The sequence below is a fragment of the Haemorhous mexicanus genome, chromosome Z (genome assembly GCF_027477595.1).
Source record: "Haemorhous mexicanus isolate bHaeMex1 chromosome Z, bHaeMex1.pri, whole genome shotgun sequence".
NCBI lineage: Eukaryota > Metazoa > Chordata > Aves > Passeriformes > Fringillidae > Haemorhous > Haemorhous mexicanus.
Window position 1 is genome coordinate 37567494 of NC_082381.1, and position 26722 is coordinate 37594215.

Genomic DNA, 26722 nt, shown 5'->3' on the forward strand with positions numbered 1-26722 from the left:
CATTTCTGCATAGAAAAACACACGTGCAGCCCCAAAATGGGTTTCACTGCCAAATGTTTTGTGAGGATGCCACTATCTAAGAGGCCAGGAGCTTTAAGCAGGAAGCAGCAAGGGTGCATCAAGCACCAGGTAAGTGCATGCAGGGTCATTTTGCATGCAATCCATCTGAAGGGAAGACCACACAGTACATCCTTTTTATCCCTCTGCCCCCTGGAAGAGGCTTGGAGCCGGGACATGGCAGCTTGGGTTTTGAAAACCCCTTGTCTTTTGTGTCTGTACACATCTGCTATCTTGGCAGGTTAGGGCATGCTCATTTTCTGGCTTACCTTCAGCAATACGCAAACAATCCAGGATGTTCTTTGAAAGTATTGATGATCACTTTCTCATACAAGAGGTGGAGACGTCAATGACAAAGGATGTGGTGTTACACCTCATACCAACAACAAATCTTTGAGAGGTTCTTGTGGCCAGGAGAGGTGTCTGAGACCTGGAAGAAAGAAAATGTCACCCAGTTAAAGGGCAAGAAGGAGGATCCAGCAATCTACAGGCTAGTCAGCCTCACCTCAACCTGAGGTCAGGCAAGTCAATCACTACTCAGGCTGGGTTAGTGCTGACTTGCCTTATTTCAGTGTGAATCACCAGATGCTTGAGTGATTAGGACTACTGCCAAACCAATTTCATTAAGTCTCTCTGTAGGATGATTTTGTTCTCTGTCTGGACAGTTTCTGCTGGAAATACCTGTCCTAGCCTGTCTGCTCGGATGAACATCTAGGACTACCTGGGGAGAAGACATCCCAGAGGGTGATGCGGGAGAAAAGGCAGTTTTCAAATAATTCAGTGGTCAAATTATGTCACATTAGCATGCAAAACTGTCAGCCTCCAGCAGAATAGTTGGGAGAAGGAGGGAAGTCTAGAGGTGTACAGAAAAAAAGGTCCAGCATGGTTCTGTCCTGCAAAGAGTTTCCACTCATCATAGTGATGAAATGTCAAGCAATTAATTGACTGCAAGACAATTATCCCTTCTGCCAACTCTAATAAATTACTACTTTCTTTGCATTTATGCATTTATTTAAAAATACTGTATTTGTCTCTTCACAAACAGTTTGCAGTGGGAAAAAAGGGTAGCTAGGTGAATGAAGACACCTTGTCTTGTGTACTGAACTTCATGAACTGACTTTGAAGTGCAGAGAGAAAAGTAGAAATCCATGGGAACAAAGCTTCTCCCACAACGTCTGAAAGCTGGGGATTGGACTTCTCATTATTTCGTAGGCTGCTGGGACGTCATCTCAGCAGAAGCCTTGGGATATGACGATAACAACAGATGTAAAAACAATTATCTGTAAACTGCATGAATCTCAGCTTTGTTAGGAAAACCCTAAGCACAACAGCCAATAAGCGACAAACTTATAAACCCATAAAAATTAAAGATGCGTTTTACTTTTATAAGGTAAGCTTTGAAAATACTTGGAATCGAAGAAGGTTTGGTGTCACCAACATTTGATTTTCACTGATTCCACTGTGAAATCATAGAAAGACCTTTCCACGATAGGCACAGATGACCACCAGCTTCCCATATATATTGTATGTTAGTTATGTGGCATGTGTAGCTGCAGCTTGTGTACCTTTGCCCATGTGCCCTCTCTACTCTCATGCGCTGAGTAAATTTACATCCTTTCCATTTAGAGTAGTGCAGCTCATTATGATCTTTAGTAAAAACATATGAAGCAGAGGAAATGAGAGATTAAGAGTACTTTGGTAATCCCCAAAGTGCAAAGGCATTATTAGCTTTTAACAGCCATTGCTGGCAGTGACATTTCTAATGCTGCAATTGGCAAATAAAAGGGAAATATTAGTTTCTGCACTCATATGGATGGTGCAGATTCAAAGCCGTTATAACACATTCCAAACAGGAATTCAGCAATGCAAAGGTCTTTGGCCAAGTCCCTTCATGAACAAAATTTTACCCTAAAAATCCAAGTTGCATTTCTATGGAACATTTTAATTGGATATGTCTGGACTTAAACAAAAGAAGTACTTGTAACTTCAGTCATGAATCAGTATTTCTCTGTTTCCTGGTAGGATTATTGTTGCTCCATGGTTGTCTTCTTGTTTTGCTATTTATCTCATTGCTAGTTCCAGAATTTTTGGAATACCTTTAACATCTTCTGTGAATGTTTCTGCCTTTATTCATCTTCAGAGGAATGCTTGTCTAGAGATCCTTGTTCTTAATAAACGATGGCATGTCCCCAAAGTAACATTGCTATTATAAAGCCATGCCAAATCATAGGGATTCACACATTCCCAGCACTGGTCAGTTTTACTTCATTTGCTCCTCAGAAGCCCTGCTGAGCCATGTACGTTCATTGCAGAAATAACTGTTTAGAGGTGGTTTAAGTCAAAAGTAAGTAAATAAAGGAAAGTCAGTAAATAAAAGAAAATTCCAGAATCTCAAAGGACATTTTACTGTGATGTGTTATGAATGCACATTTTCTTTCCTCAAACCATGTAGTTTAGTGCAAAGCTCTCGTCCACTCTGCTGATAATGTGACGAAAAGTATGTAGAGTCATGTTCCAAGAGGATCATCATCAATTAGATTCTTACCAGACTGATTATTCATCTTTTTCCCTGCTCATGCAGATATTGCCCCTGCATCAGCCTTTCCACAGTGGTAAGCCTCTTTGCTCTTTATATAAATATTTATGTTGGAAAATCAGGCGGTACAAATGACTTGACATTTTTGGAAAATATAATGTAGGCCTTTGTGATAGGATGAGGCAAGAAAGAGTGAGTCAGAAGATCTTGATTCTAATGCTTCATTAAGTCTTCCTAGAAAATGAGTGTTGATTGTCTGTCATTCATCTTAGGCAGAGACCTGGTGGTTAACAAGACATTTTGGGAGATTAAACCCCATTGTCATATTTCCCTACAGAAAGGCACTTTTAGTCACCAATGCCAACCTCTTCTGCTCCAGCAAATGCATCTGTTAAGAAAAGAAATACTATCAGCAGGGCAACAGGTGGCATATCACAGCCAATCTTGAAAGGTTATAATAAGAGGGAGTGTGTGTGGGAGAGGGGAGAAAAACTGGAAAGAGGGGGACTAAGATGAGGCAAAAGGCAGTGGCAAGCACTTTTTCCTACTATTGCACTTACAGTGTACTGGAATAAAGGTCTGATGACTTTGCAACACCGGGGTAGGGTACTGCCCTGGAAATGCATTTGCCCATTGTACTGTTCTCTGTTTGCTTAGAAGGAATTCAGAAGGGATTTGCTTTCTCTTGTTTCATGAGCCCCACGCTTTCACACTGACCAAAGTGGATACACACCAGCTGGCCACGTCCGTCACCACCACTGGGTAGGAGAATTCCTGATTATACTTAGATCCCTCAGACCCCACTCTGTCACTTGCTGAGAAGCTCTGCTTGAACACTGCTTCCGAAATGCAGCCGGCTGGGAAGTCTGCACGCCTTGCCTGAAGGAGCTGGATGCCTTCTGGATCAAATATGAATGACCTGCTGAAGGTGCCCCTGGTGCACGTCCTCACCCTGGCAGCCCTCAGCTTGGCTGAGACACTTCTGAAAGGTTTGCTTTTTCCCTACTCTTCTTCTGCCATTTGCTGAAGGAGGTTTTGCAAAGGGGAAGGTGTCTCTGCTAACAGTGGGGTGGGTGGTGCTGTAGCATTCCCAAAAAAGACAAAAATGGTCTGCTTTCAATGGTCACTTCTCTGCTTTTAGAAGAATAGCAGTGAAAATATTCTCATATTTGTGTTTGGAATTGTATTCTTTGTCTGTGAAGAGCACATATTCCATTGTAATAGGCAGGGGACACCTTTGCATTCAGCTTGGGTGGGATGTAAATTTCTCATGTGAAAGGAAGCTCAGAAGTGTTAATGGCTGGTAGCACCAGCTGCTGCAGAGCACAAGATCTGTTGCATTCAGCACACCTGTGTAGCTTTTAAAGTATATAAAGCTTCAAAAGAAATAAATATCTCTGATGTCTTTACAAAGAATACATATATATGTACAAATATGCACTGTTTGTTATAGCATATAGCACAGAAGTTATCATACCTTGTTCCTATCTTGTGTGCACACATGCATACGGGCATATGCTCACATACTTTTAGCTAACAAAAGAATTGGTGAAAAAATCTGTTTAGAAAAGTCTTTGAGGTACCAAATGCAACTGCGGTACCATTATAGATGCACCGTTTGGTAAACCTGCGGAAAACAATTTTGCTGAACGGCGATTCAGAGTTACAATTCAAAGCTTTTGAAATTCAACGCTTCCTAGAAACTTCACAGCTTCAGGAAAACAAAATGAATTCTTAAGGGGAATTATTGGCCTAACACAGTATTCACGTGTTAGGCCAATGTTGCTGCTCTTGCAGGGCTATGCTTTTATAATTGTTAGGTTAATCCCAAAATAAAAAAAAAAGAAATAATGTATCTTCTTTATAAAAATGTTTTGAAATAAAAATATTGGTATATTTGTAAGGCACTTATATAAGTATACTTATATAAGTAAGTTTGTGAACTTAATGTTTTTGAATATTGCGGTAAGATAAGTGGTATTGGAGAGACAAGAAAATCAAAGAGGACGGGGATAGATTTTTTTCTGGTGTCACAGTGTAATGAATAGATACATTCCCTTTTCTAGGACATCACAGCTGAGCTGTTTTTTACGGTACAAGCTGCAATTTCTCTAGGTGTCTGCAATGTTGGAGGACTGGTTCTGTTTTCTGTATTGTTTTGTTTGCCTGGTTAGTCTGGTTTCAAAAGTGTGAATCCAAATCCAAAGCCAACACATTTGGAATCTTCTGGTGCGCTGAGGACAGAAAGGGATTTGGCTTTCTCATGGTCCCGTGACCAGCCTTGGGTCATTTTTCTATCTCGGGAAACTACAGCTGGCATCCAGAAAAATGGCACCTGTGTGGCTTTACACATACATGGATTAATTTATTTTGAATTTATTTAAAGCCACAAGGATACCTTTAAAATATCAGAAAGGCCCAGTATATGCACATGGAAAGGCCCGGCTCCATTTCTGTGTCATGATAGATATGTCCACACATTGTTCATGATTTTATTTTCTTATGTTAAAATATGGTAATGCACACATCATGAGTTTAGAGTGCTTTCTGTAGAAAACATGGGCTGACCCCAGCACCCAAGCTCTTTGAATGGCTTTTAGATGTAAGTACCATCTCAGCCATTTTGGAACTCTGTTGCCGCCTCACAAAATGACGGCAAGTCCCACTGCTCACTGTCCTTGCCTGGGTTAAATTTCACAAAGGTGAGAAGAGAATAAGAGAAAATTTTACATCCCTGTTGCTGTCACGGTTGCTCTCTGAGGATGTAGAATTGGGAAGACAGCTTTAAAATTATTTCTTTTCCTGTCACTGTAGTGCTGTCAGTTTGGACACTATTTTCTTGGAAGCATGCGGCTTCATTCTGCCCAAAAATCTGTATGCTGGCTTTCAAAAGGAACCAGGTCAGACCATGTCTATGCAATATTCTGTCATCTATTGAATAAAAGACACACTTAAAAGTATGTAACTGTTTCTAGAGAATTCATATAATATAGAGACCTGACAAGTCTTGTTTGCCCAAAGAACAAAATACTGTCATTATGCATACCAGCTCTTGGCACAAATGTAGCTTTATTACTCGTTGAAGTGGCTGTGTTTACCATTACAACAGTTATAAAACTGGTTGCTTTGAATTATAATTATTGTAAAAATTTACATTTCTCAGGGTTAGAAAAGCATCCTTCCAGAAATCAAAGAATGTGAGCAACAGCAAAAAAACCACACTATATAAAATTAGATTGCAAAACTATGGGGCTAATGCCATTAAACCCCGATAAATTTTGTCATGAAATAGCAACATCTCATTTAAAGCAGACAGGATAACCATTGGTGGGGGTTATTCTCCTAAGACAACCTTCAGTAGCAGTAAAATGAGGACTTTATAGAAGTCTTCCATTTGGTTTCACTGGCATGAGATTCATCTGGGGAACAATATAGATGATGATATCTGTTTAATGTGACCCAAAATGACCTGATAAAGTGATGCATGGTGCAATTTGAAGCAGTGATCTTAAACAGTGAATTCGTCGCAGACTTGTTCTAATTGAAGTTTCATCCAAATGACCTTTAGAGCTATCTTAGATGTCGTTTTGAGATTTACATAAATATAGTCATTATTGTTAATTAATTATACGATCCAATGTCATAGAATCTAGAAATATTATTGAGGCAGATTCATTCTAATCAAGCGTCAAAAGCATTTAGAGTTTTACATAAACCCGATAGTGGAAGCTGATCCTTTCTTCCTCTAGCTTCATTCCGGCAGCACTCCAAAGACATTCTAATTTTGACTTCCATGTAAATTGAAAAAGGGTTAAGGTATTGACTTTCTATTATTCTCAGTCACCTAAATCTGAATGTCTTCTCTGTTGCCCATTCCTTAGGGAGGAGAGGGCAAAACGGATAAATTTTAATTTTTGCCCAAATTTGAATCTCATTGTACTATGGAGGGCCCATAGATACACAGCAGTTGGGATTCTCTGTGAAAAAATAACGGACTAGAAACTGCCATGCTCAGTGAGGAACAGGAAGACTCCTGTCTATATATCCATTATATATTTTCAAGGTAGTATTTCAGGAAGACTCCTGATATATATCCATGATATATTTTCAAGGTAGTGTATCAGGAATATAGTAAATAATGTAAAAACTAGTTTATCTCACCACAGTTGTCAGTGAAATCCAGTCCAACCAATATGGATGTGTGTCTCTTGCAGCCATTGGTCAAGACATTCCAGAGTTTTTGGAGGCAGTGGCTGCAATGGATAACATGAGCAGGGAAAGCAAGTGGCTAGGCTTATGCTTTGATCTCTTCCAGTTGTGCTTCAAGTCTTTCACCAGAGCTTTGGCAAATGTTTCTAAAGATACATTCAACTAATATGTGACTACAGGTTCATGATAATAAGCATTAAACATAGCTATTAAACTTCTAACCCTCATGCTTCTTGGTTCTCTAGGGCTCATTCTCATTTTCTCACATGCTTCACATGTGAGAAAATGAGAGTGAGCCCTAGACATGACACAAATCTGAATGACCTGAATGGTCTTTGTGAGTCTGGCTTAGAAAAATATAGTGCTATATAATGGGTTTGGTGTTTGTATATAATGATGGTTTTTTTTGTTGTTGTTGGTTTTGGTTTTTTGTTTTTTTCTTTAAAGATAAGTAGTTGAGTGAATAAATTGTGTAATATTGACAAAAAAGCCCACATATCATGCTCTAAGAAGGATGCACTCTTCCCACTCCAGGGGCAGGTCAGCTTGGCTTCAATTTATGTGCTGCCCCTTGCACTTCCAGCCTAAGCAATGCCACCCTTACAGCAGTGGCACGTCCTCACCTCTGTCCTTGCAGAATGCTCACCTATTGCTGTGAGTCTCGAGGAAGAGGTGGGTCAGAAACACAGGATGCACTGAGCTTGTTGGAGCTTGGTTTGCTCTGTTTTGTATCTTATGGAAAGACCTCAAAGGAAAATGCCATTGAGTGACCCTGCAGGGACATGGCTCCCTCCTCCAAAGATGTTTGGTAGGCTATGTGGTTCTCTCCAGTAGGCACCAGAAGGTGTTCTCATTTTCTCTTCTTCACACAGCTCCCTTGATCAGCACTCCTCTGGAAACAGTGGATGCCCTGGTAGAAGACGTTGCCAAGTTTGTCTGTGTAGTGGAGTCATATCCTGAGCCAGAGATTACATGGACACGCAACAGCATTCCCATCAGGTAGGGAGTAGCCCCAGCCCGCACCAGCACCTTCTGCCAAAATTGGCAGTGCTTCTTTTCATGATACAGGAGATATTTGGAAATATAAAAATTGGTCTGTGGCAGGAGAGAGAATGAGTGGCTGTAATTATCTAGGATTCTGTATTTCTGATGGAGTTGTACGCGCACTTGGAGGTTGCTCTTGCACCTTCACACATTTGAGCTTGCAGAGAGTTGGTTTCTGCTGCAATGAGTTTTCACTCCAGCTTCAGACAATTCAATGCGCTGTCTTCCTCAATTCATCCATTTATGAAGGTGGAAGGTGCTGTATAATATTTAAAAGGAGCTTAGCAGGGTTTGTTGTCTGTCTCAATGCTCTTGGAAACTTTGCGTGAAAGGGGCCGTGCTGTGCCATTCTTGTTTGCTTCTAGTTCTGGATCTGGAAACTCTCTTCTCATTGTTATGCACTGTCAGACATTAACAACCAGGCATCAAGATGTCAACAAAGAAGACAGCCTTCTGGAAGTGTGGAAATGTGTTATGGAAGTTGCTACCTTTGTTTTTGCTCTTTTGCTATAGACAGGTTTCAACGAAATAAACTGTACTTGACCTTCTAGCTCTGAAATCACATTACATCTGCCACATGGCTTCACATAATTTTCTCATTCTAAATGGCTGTAAGTGACTTACTCTGTGAGGGAAAATGCAGCACAACACAACTTTGTATAACATAGTCAATACCCAGTCTCCACAGGAGATGTGCATGTTGGGCAGGTGGTATCCTGAAGTATGGTTCTCACTATTGTGGTGAAACATCCAAAAAGCTTTTGAACCACTGGTATAGGAGGCTAAAGTAAGTCCACAGCAGAAGGAGGTCTCACTGCTTGGAAAACTGCTTTAGAGTAGGACAAAGCAGAAAGTTACAAATATGAATACAGGCCTTCAGAAAATTTTTTTTTTTCATTGTCTGCAATCTCAGCAAAATTTGGCCCTAATCTTCTGATCCTGACTTTGTTCCAGCATGGAGTTCTGAACTACCATGGATGTTATTTCCAAATCAGGTCACCTTTCTCCTAATTCCTTCCCCATTGGCTACATCATGACTGAAAATCAAAGCAGGGAGAGAAAGCCATCCATGAAGGACTGTGTATTTCTCTCCCCATGTCTTTAAAATGATAATTCTTTCCTGTGTTCTAAGGTGATTTGAAATCCAGATCACTTATCACCCCAATCCCCTCTTCCAGAAGCCAAACATATCATTCTTAAAGCCATTTCACCCTCTCTCTGAGGCACAGTGCTTTGACCAAAATGGAAAATAAAGATAAAAATACCTCTTCTGCTAAGGCCGTAGAGCTCAGGTGCTTCATTCATTTTCAGGGACTTCTGAAGCAGCATTAATAACAGCAACTGTTTCATTTCACAAGGCATTAATATTCAGTACTGCTGGATGCAAAAGCTCAGACCAAAGACAGAGGAAAAGATAAGCTGAATATATTTGTTACTTTCTAAATACTTGGATGAAAGTATTTGCACACTGCAAAAGCGTCAGATCAAAACACACTTTCTTCTGAAAAAAACCATATATAAAAGTATTTCTGTGCCTCTGTGTCTGTGTGTATATCAAACTTCATAGGGCCTAGTTATTGAAAGCAATTAATATCAGTTATTTTGTTTCCAAAATTTTCTTCTGCCAAGACCCCAGCATCCTGGACAGACTGCAAGATTAACCTGCAAAACAAAACAGGATGTAAACTTTGAACTTCAGTGGAAATAGGGCCAGCACAGAGAATACAGTCAGCACTAGTTTTCTGGAAGTGCCTTTCAAAACTTGTGCGAGTAAACCAGCAGGTGCCCTTTGCTGAGTCAGATTGTTACCAGGCCCATCTTCCAGAACAGAGCTGCCCACAATGAGCCTTCCTTAGGACAAGAAGGGGACAGAGTCAGCATGTCCTTTACACTATGGATGACTTCATGGCACTCTTTCTTCCCAAGATGGAAAAGAGGAGGGAGATGTAATACTGAGTGGAGAAATGCTGTTAAAAGGAAATACATTCCTAAACCATCATAATGGTACATTCAGATTAGTCAGTGACTACCGTACAATTTTTAACAGTAAAAGACAAAACCTGACATATGTAGTGGTCAGATAATTGTGATTGCTTGGGATAAAATCCTCAGGTCACAACCCTTTTTTCACTGTTCATTAGAATCAAAGTCCAATTGCATGAAGGCGCTTACTAAAAGCATTAACAAAGGTGTGAAAATAGACACTAAGAATAGAGAATTTATTTGTGTTTTATTAATGCTATTTCTTTATATTTATCATAGCTTTGCAATGCAGATCAATACCTCAGCTCTCTGATTTCTCTTCATCTTTCTTTCTGATTTCCCTGGCTCTCCCACTTGACTACACACATCCCCCCTACTTACATACCACACCTCTCTGGTCATACTCACATTTGAAATTGGTCTTTGCCCCACATACTTTGTTACAATATCCCATCTTTTTGTTGATCCAGCTTCAGGGCTTCCTGCAGTTCTCTGAATTACTCAGGTTAAAGCGTGCTGTCACTAAACCACAGCTATCCTTGAATCCTCTAACTTTCAGATGGCTTCAGTACACTTCTTTGCTTGTTTGTTGGTTTGGTGGTTTTTTTGCAAAACAAATAGACAAAACTACTCCTGGATGTAGACACAAAAGTTCATGGTCCTTGGTTCATGTCCTTTTACACAACCTTAAAAATATTTCCATAACTTTATCTGTTTAATTAAAAAAACCCAATTTTTGCTTTGTTTTGTTTTGTTTTTCCTGTAGAAGGTTTCTTTAAACAATTTCAGCTAGCTCCAGTTCCTATATAAGCACCTTTCTCTTACATTGAACAATGATACCTAAACTGAGACCTGGGGCTGGAACTGATTATTTGTGCTCATGCCTGTCCTTGGCCAGACAAAAGCCCAAACATAATGCCTACTGATTTTACCAATGTCTGGGTGGTGGAAGAATTGCCGCTACACTAGTGACTGTCAGGAATTGCATGGTCTTGTGAAAATCTGAATCTTAATTCTGAACTCAGCATTTTCAGCAGATTTCCTTCTGCTTGTGGGTTAAAAATCAGAGGTAGAGCTTATAGCCATTTGTAGTGCCATCAGCAGTCTGCATATTAAAATGTAATTCCCTTTCTCTGTCCCTGGTTGTCCCTGACAATCCGTGCTGTGCCCTGCAGGCTGTTCGACACGCGGTACAGCATCCAGAGGAACGGGCAGCTGCTGACCGTCCTGAGCGTGGAGGACAGTGATGATGGGGTGTACTGCTGCACAGCAGATAATGGAGTGGGAGCAGCTGCACAGAGCTGTGGGGCTCTCCAGGTGAAAATGCGTAAGTGGGAATGCAATTTCTTCCTGACACCACGTGAGTGTTTAATCGAAAGCCTGAGCAGACTCCCATCTATGGCACCTGGGGATCCATGTTCAGGGCAAATCCATGTCCTTGGGAAGATGGGTGCAGTTCTTTGAGTCAGAGACAGGGCACATGGGATCATAACTTAATGCAGTTGTGAATATTTACTTTGAATAACACACATTTGTTCTAAGATCAGAAGAAAAAAACTGATGCTTTGAAGAATGCCCTTTGTGCAAAACTCCATGAAAGAGTTTGATAGATCAGTCCTCTGTGGCAATGCTGCATAGGTCCCTGGTGAATTTTAATTGCAAAATTTCACCAGATTTCTTCCTGAGGATGGCAAAATCAGCTAAATTATGTTCCGATGCTCTCAATAGCAGTGTTGAATATTCTGGAGCACCATGTTGTAAATCTCATCATCCCACATGGAAGCCAAAAGATTTGCTCTTGCAGAGAGCTCCATATGTGCCAAGCTCAGTAAAGCTGGACTCACATGGCTTGAGTTATTTACACAAGCACTTTAAAAGGCAGTGGAGGTATATTCTGGCTAAAGCATCTGTTTTTAGGAAAGGATTTGTCTGTGCTAATGAGATAACCCTCAAGGTCTGGTAATGCTGGAACTCTGCATCATCCCAGTCACTTGTAGGTGGTGACCAGGAGATGATGCTCTCTGAAACTTGTTTTTCTGCTGGTTCATTATCATGCAAGGGCCTCAAAATGTCAGATGTCCCAAAATACTGAGATAATCTTTTATACTCTCAGCTCAGACTAAGGCAGGCCATGTTCTTTCAGTAAAATGAATTTAAATTTATCCCTCATTAACTTTAAGGAAGTTTGATTGCTTTTTCTTTAAGGCTCGATTGTCCTTTTCACTAGCATAGTTATAAATCCTTCAGTTAAGGATATTAATTGAATTTACATGCCTTTCTTGTTGAGCTAGAGGCAAGCCTGGGTAAAAACTCTTTCAAAATCAATTCAACACAGATTTGAGTTTTGAGACAAGACAGTGTTTATGCAGTGAAAAATGTCAGAACCTGGAATGCTAACATTCTTCAGTACTGGAAATACTCTTATCTGACTTTGGATTTTAGCCCAGGCCCTAATTCAAATGACTGTCAAGCTCCACATAAGAAAACAAATAACCCATGCAAGTTAGCTGCTTTTGCTGTTTATTAAACTGAATGCTGTGCTGAAGAAAGTTCTTTCTTATCAAATAACTTCAAGACCAAGAAAGATTTCTTTTTCAGCAACACACAGAAAAAGCAGCAGATTTTTGGATGTAATTTCTGAATTTGTCTTGTTCTATTATCTTGTAGCTTCGTCCCAGCTTTAATATTTGGCTTTTAAAATTTTAGGACCCAAAATAACCCGTCCACCTGTAAATGTGGAAATAATAGAAGGATTAAAGGCTGTTCTTCCATGCACTACAATGGGGAATCCAAAACCTTCTGTTTCATGGGTCAAAGGAGAAACAGTTGTAAAGGTGAGTAGGAATGGTTTTCAGTAATACTAATTATTTGCTCAAGTTACTGTGTTAAGTATTAGCATTAGTTATAGTATTTGTAAATTCTACTAGCTAGAAAGGAAGCATTTGGAAAATCCAGGGCTCATCTTATAAATATCTTCATTTGCAATGAGTCTACATATGAACCAAATGTTCTCTGTGTATCTATATTTTATGAGATATATGCTTGTCACTACTAAGTATGGCCAAATACTGAGGAAAGAACCTGTGAGTGTTCTCTTAAATAAGAGCTCTTTTGAAGCTATAATTCACTGATCTGCAAAAATAGCAATGGGTGAATGTGTCATGACAATGCTGAGCAGGAAGAGCTGGACCCAAACCCTTGAGTTGTAGGACATGTATAGTGCTCATGCATGTAAGCCCAAACTCTGTAAACAGATTTTTGATGCTGTTTGTGCACAGCCTGCATGTAGAGTCCTCACCTCAATGGCTCCTTCCTCCGGCAGGAGACTGCTCGCATTGCCGTCCTCGATTCTGGGAATTTAAGGATACACAATGTTCAGAGAGAAGATGCAGGACAGTATCGTTGTGTAGCCAAGAACAGTTTGGGCACAGCCTATTCAAAACCTGCAAATGTGGTAGTGGAAGGTGAGTGACTTTTGAACCAGTCTCAAGTTCCATGTGCCAGCCCCTCATGCATATCCAGTTAACTTGAATTACCCTAAAGTATTGTGTTATGTTGTCAAAACCACCTTAGAGGGTGAGTAAAAAAAGGAGAAGGAGATAACATAGAACGTTTGCTTTTGTGGACTTGAACATTTTCTGCCCACTAAATGAACACCAGGCTGGTTTTTCAGTTTCCAGCTCTTATGTACTCTGTGTCCAATTCTTATGTACAGAAGGTATTTGCTGTGGGGTGTGAGCCACCACCAGTTTCAGAGTGCTGAGAACAGTAGATAGAGGTACCCAAATGTTGGGAACAAGGCATTCTATCTTCCTGATAGGAGGTAGAATATACGTAATTTCAGGTGGCCACCCAAACTAGACAGACACATGTTTGGTTTATATTTTTGGCTTCCAAAATCCAGAGGTATTAATCCTGACTTAGTACTTAGAGTGAACTGTTCTGGATCCATTTTTTCAAACTGACAACATTTGTAATCCTGACCCAGCAGCTTGCTGTTCATACAAATCCCTTTCCCTCATGGTGTTTTAGATCAATTTTCATGGATATTTATCATAACTACATGTGCACATACCTGTGTATGCCTGCAAGTTGGTACATGCACAAATCACCCTCACACACCTCTTTCATTATTTTTAGTATCCCTCCCCTCCTGCCTCTCCTACCCTATTAGTTAAAATAACTCCAAGTAAATAATACACTAAAATTATTCAAAGCAGGAAAATCACACTCCAATATTCTTTGAGCATTCATAGTGTTCATCAAATTTATGAAAATTTTTGTTTATTGCTTCTCTGTAATAATATTACAATTTTTTAAAAATCTTGGTCCTAGTATTAACTGGAGTCCCCAGCCTGCATTGTGTGGTTTGATATTAAAATAAAATGAATAAGCATGGCTGGTTAACTAGGAATATTTAATTCAAGGCAAGTGTCCATTCAAGAAAAAGTGTAAATATTTATGCCAAGCTACATCTAGATCACATGGATCTTGATTTGTTGTGTGCTTCCATTTTAATGGGTCCAGCATTAGTCCTGTGTGGCATCCCATCCTTACATGGAAGGGAGCACCCAAGGATCAGAGGTCTTTGTGGTTGAGAGGAATGACAAAAGAGTGCCTGCAAAATCTTACAAAGTTTTATTAATAAATTACTAATTTTATTTATTTTTTTACTAGTTTTATTAATAAAATTACAAAATTTTATTAATAAATCCATTTGGTATGGAAATGTATATGGTAATCCCTGACCTCCTATATAAGCATGGGGCAGTGGGTTTTGGATGAAGGGCTAGGGTGAAAGGAGAGGGACTGAGAGAGAAAGACAGATGGATCAAAGAGGAGGAGAGAGAATGAAAAGAAGAAAGGAAGAGGGCGGTATGATCAGTCCTGGTTCCAGCATCAATCCAGCTGATGGGTATTCACACCCCTGGAACAAGTGTGTCCAGTCTTTGTAGTCCTTTTCAAAGTGAAGTTTCCATGCACTGGAGCTAAGTTTCTCACTCTCTACGCAAATCAGTTATCCCGTGCAGCCCATTCTTGTTGACCTTTGTGGAAATGGGTTGGGGGGCTTCAGGGATCTTGGGCGCTCTTGATCCCCCCTTACATTCCATGCCGGCTCATCAGCATCATTCCTGTGCCTCAGCTGTACTCTGTTGTGCTTAGCTCTTGCAGCCAGAACAAGGACACTTGTGCCAGAAAGGCGCTGCCCGACTTCCATTTGGCCCCTTTCTCCAGTCATGGCTGGTAATTGGCCGTCTCTACCAACAATCCTTGGTTGGCCTCACAGATGTATGGCTATCTGTGCTTGAGACATACACATTAGCCTCTTATCTTCTGCACTTCCACATCCTGCAATCAGCTTAGGGCATTGTTCAAAGTGCAGAGGTGTTCTTGAAAGACTGACTCTCTGCTTTTTGCAGGCAATCCTAAATGTGCTTTTGATCAGGCACATGATTAAATTATTTGCTCAGGTTGGCCCAGAAATTGCAGCAAGTCACAAGTACATAGTGTACTTGTACAACTGTGCAGGATCCATTTGTTCAAACTGACAACAGACTTGGCCCAAGGGTTTACACTACTGATGTACCTTACAGTACTACTTGTCTGGTTTCAGTGGTCCAAGGTAGAACTATTTGAAAAATGCTGCTATTTTGATCTTCCAAATATTTTTTCCTCTATTCCTTGTCAGCTTTCCTCAAAATTCATAATACTGGCCTCTATTTATTACTTTTAAAGCACAGCTTTAGTATTTTTAAGGTTTTATTATTTTTAAAGCAAAGTTGAAGTAATTTGAGCAATAGGTTTTGGATGAAAATTCAGATGTAGTTCTTGTGAGGGAAAAGAAAGCACTGAAGGCCTCTTCTAGTGGAAGTGACTTTTCAGTTTTCATCAGTGAATGTTGTGAAGGAGATAAGGATTCTGTAGGCTCTTCACTCTGCACAGACCTGTCCTAAATTAGGACAGCCTGTTTGCTTTCCCAGGGCAGGTTTCAGGCACCAAGGCTTAGGTTATGAATTATAATATATTAATCCTGGGTCAAGATTTTAATTGAAAGGATTAAAAAGCCTGCCTTTTTGCATCTTTTATCCAAGTCTCAGATGACCCTTGGGGGCAAACTCAGATAAATTTGGACAAGTGATGGTGAAATAAATTTTTTTCTTTAAAGGCATAATCCACAAGTGGTAGATACACAATCATAATGGACCAATAATTGTTGGATTTGTAGGAAGTGCTTGGTTCCTCACTGGGAACTGTGTTGAGCCTATGGACAGCACTACCCTCACTAAAGTCTTCCTGGGGTGCCTGGGGGGGAACTAGGAGAAGAAACAGGCCATGGAGCACCCCCTTGATTTGTCAGAGAACAGGCTCTGGAGATAAGGTATGGAGAAAGGATGAAAGAGGCAAGCATTGCCAAGTGAACTAAATTAGTGACTATGCAAGATAGGCATCACTCCTGAGGAAGAATTACACACATTTTTTGTGATCTTGGTGTGTCCTGTAGCAGTGAAATTATACATGTCTTTGGTTTTATTCTGAGGAATGTCTTGGAGGAGTAGGGTTGGTTGTCTCTGACATCTGCTGGGCTCATTATAAATTATTTCACTGGTGAGCTGGTTCAGTTATGCAGAAGCTGCATGGTTGTATTTTCCTCACTTGGCTCTTCTAGTTACAGCCCACTCAGTGTATGAGAAAAGGACTAGGGAAAGTAGTGGCATGAAGCAGAAGTTCAATAGGCAGAAACAAGCCTTTTCCACAAAGGAAAAGGGTTTTGCTTTCTGCAAAGCCAAACAAATAAGAAATGCTGAGTTTTTTGATCTGCTAAAATTAGCATGTGAAGACTTTCTCTTGCTATTGTACATCCAGAAGGTAAAGGCACATTGAGATACAGAAGGTAAAGTGTGCATTGAGATAAAGGAACAATATAATAATCTTGACTGTTTGCCAATAAATGAGTTTTTAATTTCCTGGAGGCAACATTTCTGACCTGCAGTTTTGTACTCATTTTCTATCATCTTAAGCATTTTGCTCACTAGCTTTTTAATCACTGCATTATCAACATTCGTAATGTACCCTTCTGCAAAACCTAGAAGACTATTTATAAACTCAGTGAAGCACTACATTGCTAAAGGATTTCCACAGATTTATTGTTGTTTGCTGTATTGATTCTCACAGTGAATCTCTGGCTGAAAGGTTCCCGAATTAATCCAAGATTAAGGACTATGATTGAATAGAGGCATTTGCTTTCTTATCTGATCTGTAGTTAGCACAGGTGTCTGAAGGCTGACGTTTATTGACAGGATGCTGACTGAGATGGTTAAGATGTTCCAGTTTTCTGAAATCTGAAATCACTCCTTTAGAAATAGAGAAGCAGTCATTGCCATCAATACCGTTGAGATTTGTCATCAAAAGCAGAAATTACCATTGATGAAAGTGAAAATTTAAGGCACGGTGTAAAGATTTAAGCTGTCCTACGAAGGCATTTTTTGGGCCTCCTCTGAGCATTTGAAATCTGTAGGGTCTGTAAGACCTTTGGTTTTTCCTTTATGCATTAGACAGCTATTTATGTACATAGGCCATAGAAGGGGAGGAATTTTCATTTTTGTTGGTATTTGCAGTGACATCAAACCGGTCCATTAATAGGACCAGAACCACAAAAGCCATGCAAGAGCTTTTCAGGTTCAGCTTCTGGGCCTGCTGCCTAAAACTGTACAGTCTCCAAGGTCTGACATGAGTTAAGAATTATATTCCCCATATCCATTATGTATGAATTGTGTGATATTAAAAGAATATATTTAAAGCCTTGAGCTCTTGAGTGGTAAGAGGCATGGGAATATTCCTGTTATGAGTGTGCTTATCACTCAAACACAGAGTGAAGCTGCCTCATTAATTTTTTCTTAACATGCAAAAAAAATTCCATCGGATGATTTTGCTTTAATCTCTTACTATGTTTTTCAGATATTATCCTTATAGACAGTGTTCAGATTATATGTAATTCCTGCATCAAATAAGAAGTGTCTGTTGCAGAACAGCCACAAGCTTGTAAATTTTGTGATAATTTACAGGTGCTATTGCCAGACCTGGGCTCAGTTTTTTTCTTTGTTTTGGAGAATGTTTCTTCTGTCCTTAGGGGAAGGAAAGTGACACTTTGTGAATTGGTAGAATTCACACGAAGAAGCTATTGTTCTTCTTCATTCTTCAAAACAACAACAACAAAATCACAAAAGAAATTGAAAATTTGATGATGAATTTCTGACAGTTTAGAAGTAACACCTGCTTACAAATGAAAAAATGCTGTAAACTACATTTCAGCCTTAGCCTTATATTTAGCTTCAACTATTGAACGAGCATTTTCTGGAAATCAATGGAGTTATTGTCACTGAAATGTACAAAGGGTTGTGGTGGATTAGGCACTAACACAGCAGAAGGAAAAATATTTTCCTGAGAGGTGTCCTTCCAGTCCAACAGAAGCACGTGAATGGCAATTTTCTGATGTAGGGAGACAGTGTGAATGGTCTACTGGAATGTGGTGTGCAAAAGGTTTTTCTTCCCCTGTGGGTAAAGAACAAACTTCCTGTCTTTCTCAGTGTTGCATCCAGCTAGTGAAACCTGTGAAGTTCCACTTTCTCAGTGATGCATTTTTAATGTTGAAAAGTGTAGAAAAAGGCAATAAATACAGGGACTACTATGTGGGAGGAAGGAGTATGTGGATGGTCCTGTTGCTTGTATATTGAGTTAGATGCAACTCCATCTTGTGATTTATATGAAACTGAGCTTGATCTCCACCAGCCTGTGGCACCAGAGACTTGTGGAATTCAGGAGTGTAGTGTGTGATAACCTTTAGTTTTTAAGTCATCACTCTACAGACACATGTCTAGAAATTAGCAATCATACATCTGTAAGGAAACAAACAAAACAGCCAGGGCAAACATTAGAAGATTCAGCGTGTTTTAACAAAAAAACAACCTGTATTCTCCATTGATATATTAACTTTTTTGGTTCAAATCTCTGCATTTTCCGGCTGTCTGAAGAGGCATTGGTTGAGAACAACTGACCCTTTCTTTAACAAGGCCATTTCATTGATCTCTCTGCTGAAGTGTTGCTGCTCCACTTCATCCTGTGCTACTATGTGGCAGCACATAAAACAATCAAATTAAAACAATGAAAGAAGCAAATCTCCTTATACTCCCCTGACTTAGATGTTGTTTGGTTTCGCATTCCAGCTCTGGTAGATAGATGTCTTTTCCTGGCCACATTTTATTGCTTATTACTAGCTACTAAAATAATACCCTGCCACAGGCCACAAAAATGTTCCCCTGTAAACCACTTCTGAAAACTGCCTTAGCCTTAAAAATAGGAAGGTTTTCCTTGGAGAACTATCCCCTCAGAAGAAAGGACTTGCCAGATTCAGTCTAGATTTTTGTTTTAATCATGTAGTCTAATTCTTGTGTCAGCGAGGAGATGGCAGACTAATTGACAATAAAAAGCAATGCCATAGCTGCTTAGTTAAGAGACTGTCCCTTTGAAGTGTAAAGCATTAGCTTCCTTCAGCTGTTTTTTGGATGTCTTGGGACAAATTTGCATCACAGATAAATCAACAGACTAGCAAGCCACACAAAAATTCAAATAAGAGGAATAAAAGCATATATTTAGTGCAGAAAATTCTATCAATTTGAATAGGCCACATTCCAGAGGTGGTCTATATTTCAGATAAAACCTGACTCCTGATATGCCATCCAAAAAGTTTTTACACTTTTGTGTCAACTTGCCTGCACTTGGCATAGATATGGGAGATACCAAGAGACCACTGAAGCAGCCAGTCAGCACTGTTATATTGCATTTCCCACAAATTAGATTTCAGTGTGAAATCAGAATTTTTATCACTATTATCTTTTGAGGCAGAGTGTTTTGGGTCAGGTGAATTGCCAAATAGCAAACTGGCAAGGAAATTTGCAGTTCTTCTTTTAAGTACTGGATGAAACTTCCTCATGGAAGTTCTAATACCAACACTGAAGAAGAGCCTTTGGCTTGGCCTTGAGCAGAGGCAGAAGCTCTGGGAAAGGATGCCTTTCCTGTTTGTGTTGGTGCTGGTGTGTGTTACTGCCGGCAATGTCCTATGACAGCAAAGGGTGAATACAGCAGTTTGATTTTAAACATTGCAAAGGGTTTATGGGGAGGAAGCATTACAAGTTTGCCTGTAATTACACCAAAGTATTTGACTGACCTCAGTGGGGTGGCGTGGGTGTAACTGAAACCCCAGAATATCTCATTAAATCTTCTCCTACCTGCGGCACTCACCAGAGTCATCCCAAGGTTCTGAGATGCTGCAGAAACAATCATGGCCCTAATTACAGGGTAACAGGGCAAGCTGCAGGAGGAAGAAAGCAGCCTCAGACCTTCAACAAATGACAAGTACGTGTGAGCTATTCAATTTACTCCCGAAGTTCGCTCTCCTGTGTCACTGGCTGCCTTTGAGTCATTATCATAGGATGGCCTCTTGCAATGAGGAGCTGCAATGAGGCTTCAGACAAGGCACATACACAAAATTCTTCTTTAAAAGCATTTGAGCCTGCTATTTCCTTTCACAAAAACCCCTTTCCCCTAACATAGACCTTGGGAAGGCATTGGAAAAATGTATGATCTTCTCACAGCATTTCATGAATTGTGGTTTTAAGACAAAAAATGATATGGCAACTAAAATCCCTCTCTCTTCTAAACCATTGGCTAACTAGAAAGCATGAGCTTCCCACAGAACAATGAAGGGAGTAGAGGACAGAGAATATCCATAGGTAACTGATAAAGGGGACCAGAGCAAACTGAGACATGCATTCTGAAGTGGCTCGAGCCCATCACAAAAAGGGTATATCAAACAGGGAGTTGAGAATTTGGAAAAGAGATGGATCTCTGTTGTAGGAGGAATTAGATAAGTTTTCAACACTAAAAATCAAGCACATGTGGTGGATAAGGTGAGCAGGGAACAGGCTCTTTGCTGTCCCCAAACCAAGGAACATCCTAGCAGATACTGCTAGCAGCACTTTAAACTAGACAGAAGGAAGTACTTTTCACAGGATGTGTAATTAAATTTATGGCATTGCTAATACCAGTGGTGGAGACCAGATGTCAGGATAATGCATGAATCATCTCATTTTTGGGTATCCCAGTGATTCCCCATAATTGTTTGCTCAATTCCTTAGGGTGGGAGAAGGAGAGGGAGACTTGTGCATAGCTGTCATTTCAATAAATGCACACAGACTAGTAGCCTCAGCAGCAGTCATGATGGGTCATGATCATGAGTGGAACAAGCAAAGGACCTGCTCCTTGGCTTTGGGAGGCTGGAAACTTCCTTTCCAGTTTCACATTCAGTAGTGGATAGAGGCAGAGATAAATGCACCTGATGTGACTCTGTACAGAGCACGGGGAGGTTTAAAGGGTCTTTCCTTCAAAGAAACCAAATACAAATATAAGACCAGTAATGACATGAAAAGAATTTCCTCATTCACTTCCTTGGGAAGTAATTTGAACGCATTATCCTCACTTGTCCTTGAATCTAGTGTTTGCTCTGTATATAGAGATGAACACTTGTACAGAACAGGTTTTATATAGTTACACAGGATATAAGCTATCTATTTACATTTTACTCCTGGTTATTACATCTTTGCTTATTTGTGGTGTCTCCTTTTAGGATTCCACAGACATCTACATGCAGTGTAAAGTCTTTCACAGCTGAGAAGCTAGTGGCTGATATGTTTATCATCACATTAGTCCTTCTGCTAATGCAAATTGTGCTACCACCCATAAATCTAGGAGTACACCCTAAAATAAAGTTAGTTTGGAAAGTTTTTTGCGTCGCTAAAAAAAATTTTCTTTTATATCAGACACTAGAGCTTTGAATCTGAAGGCATATGATTCAGGATGGAGATGTACTTTGCTCCATCTTACTTTCACACAGATCTTGAATTGTCCCTGGTGCCCATCTCATAGCCTCAGGCTCCAGGCTGAGTGTCTATGTGTTGCTGTGGAGTCTAGACTGTGCTGCATGATGCTTTAAGGACTACAGCAAGACCCAGGTCTCCCAATTAATATATCAGGAGCCAGAAGAACTTGCATCTTGCCATTGTGTACAAAATGCAGATAAGTCAGATGTGTTGGAGGCTTATCCTCCTGGGCTACCACAATAACAGGGTGAGGGTCAGTGGATGATGAAGTGCTGCTTGCTTACAGCTTGCTTACAGCTCTTCCTCACCTTGCTCTGTTGGGCCCTGTATGTAATAGTGCTGTCCCCTGAGGAATAATACAGTGATTGAGTGGGTTTCCTGCAGTGTATGTGTACTTTATTTTTGTTTTGATAACTTGTATACAAGTGGTTCTTTAGCAATAAGCATGTTTGTACATAGATTAAATTAAATAGGTAAGCAATTTGATAAAGATAAATGGAAGTGTCTCATTTCAGCTTTGCCAGAGCTGCTTTGCTCCTCTTTGTATTTATTTGGTAGGCTTACAAAAAAAGATAAGTGCTGCAAGCTAGGTAAGAAATACTTGGAGGTCAAAATGAAACTGACCTTGCAGTTATCTTGGGATTTAATTATTAACTCATCCCCATTTTGGAAGTGCTAATCCACGCTCAGAACCTGCTGCTGCTGCTGCGAGAGGAATGGTTGACTCCCTGTCTCTTTGTCCTCGCTGGAATATGTTTGTTCTCCAAGAATATGTTTGTTCTCCATGTCCGAATCCAAGGTGGGATTCGGTTCTGTCATACAGTCTCAAGCAGAGACTGTATCTTGTCTGGTCGGTCAGCCCTTGGATGTGATTAGCTGCTGCACACAGCTTGCCGTGGCTGTCTCTGTGCCTGCTGATCCATGAGCATGGTGTGTGGCCTGCTCTTGGCAGCAGCATTTACAGAATTTTTTTTATTTTATGCAGGTAATGTTAGAAAACACAAGTGCTGCAGGTTTCTATGCATTTAAAAATGTGTTTGTCAGACCTTCCCTCATCTCTCGCCAGTGGGAAGGAAATAGTAGTCCCTCTACTTTTTATCTCTCCTTGACTGCCTAGTTTAGGCTCATTAGGAAGAGTGAAAGGTTATGAGCTGAATGAATCTGAATGGGAAGTTAGACAAACTGACTTGTCACTGGCAAAAATCACAGTGGCACAAGTTCATGGTTCTTCAGAGCATACAGCTAGCAAGAAGAAATGTTTTTTCTGTGGCTTTGTAAGCAAAGTCCAAGCCCAGAGACAACTCTGCAGACAAGAAATAATTATGACCTTTCACATTTCAGGTACAAAAGGGCTATGGGACACTGGCAAACACAAACAAAAAATGTTTGCAATTTAGCTAAGTGTGAATTTTGCACAGTGTAAAGTCTTTGCCAGGATATTTAAGTCTGGAAACCTTCCAAGACAATATGTGGTTTACCAGTTCCGGCAGCAGTGTAGACACATTGGATCTCAAAACAAGATTAGATGCAAAGGAAAATGCATTGTGCACACAAGATTTGCCTTTGCACACTGTGTTCTGCAGCTTAGCTGAAAAAAGATTAAGTGCAAAAGACCTGGTTTCAGTCACCCAAAAGGCCATGTTTCATTGATAAATACAAAGCAGCTGTGGAAAGCGAGGCAGATTGAGATATGTGCCCAGATCTGGGAGGGTGGGCACATTGGGGCTGGCTCAGGTAGGAGGGCAGGCTTTGGCTGCAGTGGGAAGGGAATGTTGCCAGGCAGTTGCCAACACAAAGTTAGCTCCTGGTGGCCTTACCTTGCTGTGGACTACTGGGGTTGCAGATGCTTTACAGTATGGCAGGACTTTGCCAACAAACTCTTGGATGTGAACATCTGTTGATGTTGACAGGCTAAGTTAATTCACCTGCATGGGAAAGCGTTGCTCATATCCTCTTAAATACAGGGTTCACCAAAGCAACTGTGGCCCCTGGGTAAAAAGCAATCTACCCCACACTCCAGAACTAGTGCTTGACTGATCCTGGTGTTGCCAGGATCAATCCTGGTGTTGCCTTTTTCCCAACCAGGAAGTGAAACTCAAGATCATTTTAGTAAGGAGGTAATATAAGAGTGGATCTTTATTTGAAAGCCTTCAGGGGCAGTAATGGAAAGATGTCCACAAAAGCCCACCCTCCCAAGGATGAATAATGAATACATTTTTATAGGTCTAAGGAAATTAGCATAATTGATAAAAAGCACCAATTAGGAGGACAAATGCTGATGTAATTCTCCCCCCCCAGGTCAAGCCCCTTCTCTGGAGTCCCCCACTTGGCACTAGCTGGGCTTTGTCCATGAAATGTGTCCCAAAGAGTTGTTGTAGGCCTTGGTTCCCAGGAGGAACCAAGATAGCAGAGGGGCCCTGCACCTCCCAGGGCTTGGAGCTCTGGAATTTCCTTTGTTTTTCTGCCTAGGGAAAGGCCATGGAAAAGTACTGGGAAAACCAGCACTAGTACAATAGGCTACAGAGTGACAAATACATGCGTGAAGAATACAGAGAACATATTAAAGTAAAAAGGCAAAAAAACCCAGTATCCACTGGTGCTTTGGGCATCACTTTATCCTTTCCCCAAAGCAGCAGCATGGCTCCAGGCCACCTACACAGCTGTCTGGTTGTGACTGGCCAAATCCAGCCTTCTTTAACAAAAAAAAAGGCCTTACCTAGACTGAGAGCAGGCATCTGCCAGGACTGCGGGACCAGACCCCAAACCTGGGAAGTGAAGCATAGCTCAATCAAAGGCAATGGGGAAAAAAAGTCACCTGGAAAGAGTTAGCCATTCAATGTGGAGGAGGGGGCAAGGCATGCTGCTTTAATCTTTTTATAGTATAAAAATTTTGTGACTGAATTAAAGCCCTACTGTTTGGATTGGATGATGTTACGTAATTCTCAGAAACGAGAGCAGCTGGCCATGGTACAGATACCTCCTAGCAAGCCCTGCAGTGCACAGAACATCATTTACCAAGGCTGTAAAAAAAATACATTTATTAAGGGGCTTGGGAGTGAAATTTGACATGCTGGCTTAGCTTTTAGCTCTCTGGATTTAATTTACAGCTCCTCTGTTTTATTTTCCACTAAAATAAATAAATTAAGCTGTCTTTGCCCACTTTCCCTAACTGCTTTTTTGGAATGCCTGTGGGTGAATCCAATGCAGAGAGCTCAGGGGTATTGATAAGAATGTTGCTAACCTTGTAATGGTAATGTAGCTAAATAGGCAAAGGCAAAATCCAAATCCAGGAGGATGTGGAAAAGGGCAGACCAATAATGGAAGTATTAGAAATCACCTGATTGTTGGAAATTTTCACTCTGAAGAAAACTGAGAACAAGACAAGGTCCTGAGCCCACAAAAAAATGTGAATTTTGCAAACATTTATTGCTATTTCCTGATCCTTCTGCTTGCCTTTCACCCACCTCTTCCTGCCAACTGCACTACCACCAGATTTGTCATTCCTTACTTGCCTTTGCCTCTTGTCTCTACTTGTGGAATTGGGGGGTGGGGGAGGAGAGGGACGGGGCAGAAAAATCATAGTTGTGGGGTCTGTGTTCTGTCATTTAGATACAGGACAGATTTTGTTGCTCATGCAGTAGCCAAAATGGACCCTGAGCTCTTCCTGGTGTTCTTGCCCTGCTTTGCACAGGTGGATGGTGGCATTGGCTGCACTTGTGCAACCCACCACTTTCCCACAGCACTCAGGTCTGACTGCAATGTTAATGTGTTGATCATCTACCCATACATTATGTGGTTGAGAAATAGGTGATACTATTCTTTTAATACTCTTTCCCAAAGTGATCAAGAGTCCTTTGGAATATATGTCCCTGGATCGGCCAATCAGCCATGCTCCAAAACCTGTTAGTATGTGGAAAGCCTGGCCCCTTGTCCCAGGAAATTTCTGTTTAAAAATAAAATAATTCAATCCCCCCTCCTCCCCAGTTTATTCCAGTATTACCATCTACAACAACAAAATTAGAGTACATAGCTAAACTTTAAGTAAAATATTTGAAAGCATGCAGATGTAAGTATCTGAAATAATTAAATATGTAATTTCAGTTCTGAAGGTCTTGAAAAATGTGAATGATAGCACGGGGATAGAAGGAATTTCAATTCTTCCACACTTTGGAAATCAGCTTAGTTCCTTATAGGCCAAATTTTATTTAGCCATCCCTCCCTGCAGTACTTGCCACCAGAAATATGTGAATGTTTAGAAGCTGTTGCTGGATTTTTTTATCCCCATATTTGGTGCTTTAGGATTTTAAGGATGGCCTGATGCTCTGTCTTACCAAAGGTGGCAGGCAACTGCTTATCTAGCAATGTGCTGGGCTACTAAAGCAAGTGCAGTGATCAGTGCTGATGGTTGGACCCTGGGAAGAGGAATGTAGCTTTCTGACCTCCCCAAAGGCACCATGCCAGGCATGAGCAGAGCCATAGTGCTTGCTGTGGCTTTGCACCCTGCCTGTGTTATTGCCATTTTCCATTTTCCATTATTTGCCATACAAAAAGTGTGTCTTTTTAACTCCTGGCTGAAAAATCCTAGCAGATTTTGGAAGAGCAGCTAGCACAGAGGAGGACATATTGCCACTGTCCAACATCAGCTAACTGAGTGCTGGTAATTTGTCACTTTGGTATTAACTTAACTGGGCAGGATCTGAGCAGCAGAGTCAGAGAGCAGAATCAGGTGGGCAAGGGTCCCAGCAGCATACTGGGCTAAGAGAAGCACTAAGGGCCATATTCCAGCCCTGGAAGCCAACGTGCTGGCTCAGCTGGAGCCATGTGAATGTAACTGCTGCCAGAGAACAGGCCCCAAAGTTTAGTATTTCTCCAAATGAAGCATAAAAATAATTATGAGCTTAGCCTGCAAAACTTGGGTCCGAATTCATAACCATCTGGTGTTAATGGCCTGAAGTGAAAC

The 26722-nt window shown here is 40.7% G+C and overlaps 1 protein-coding gene across 1 annotated transcript in view; it reads left to right on the forward strand.

The window, feature by feature from the left end:
- The first annotated feature begins 3410 nt into the window (after positions 1-3410).
- MUSK (muscle associated receptor tyrosine kinase) overlaps positions 3411-26722 on the forward strand; it is a 57494-nt gene continuing 34182 nt past the window's right edge. The window contains exons 1-5 of the mRNA XM_059836561.1: positions 3411-3582; positions 7675-7801; positions 11005-11156; positions 12536-12663; positions 13152-13293. Coding sequence (XP_059692544.1) covers positions 3486-3582; positions 7675-7801; positions 11005-11156; positions 12536-12663; positions 13152-13293 — 646 coding nt within the window. The 5' untranslated portion in view covers positions 3411-3485. The remainder of the gene's footprint in view (positions 3583-7674; positions 7802-11004; positions 11157-12535; positions 12664-13151; positions 13294-26722) is intronic.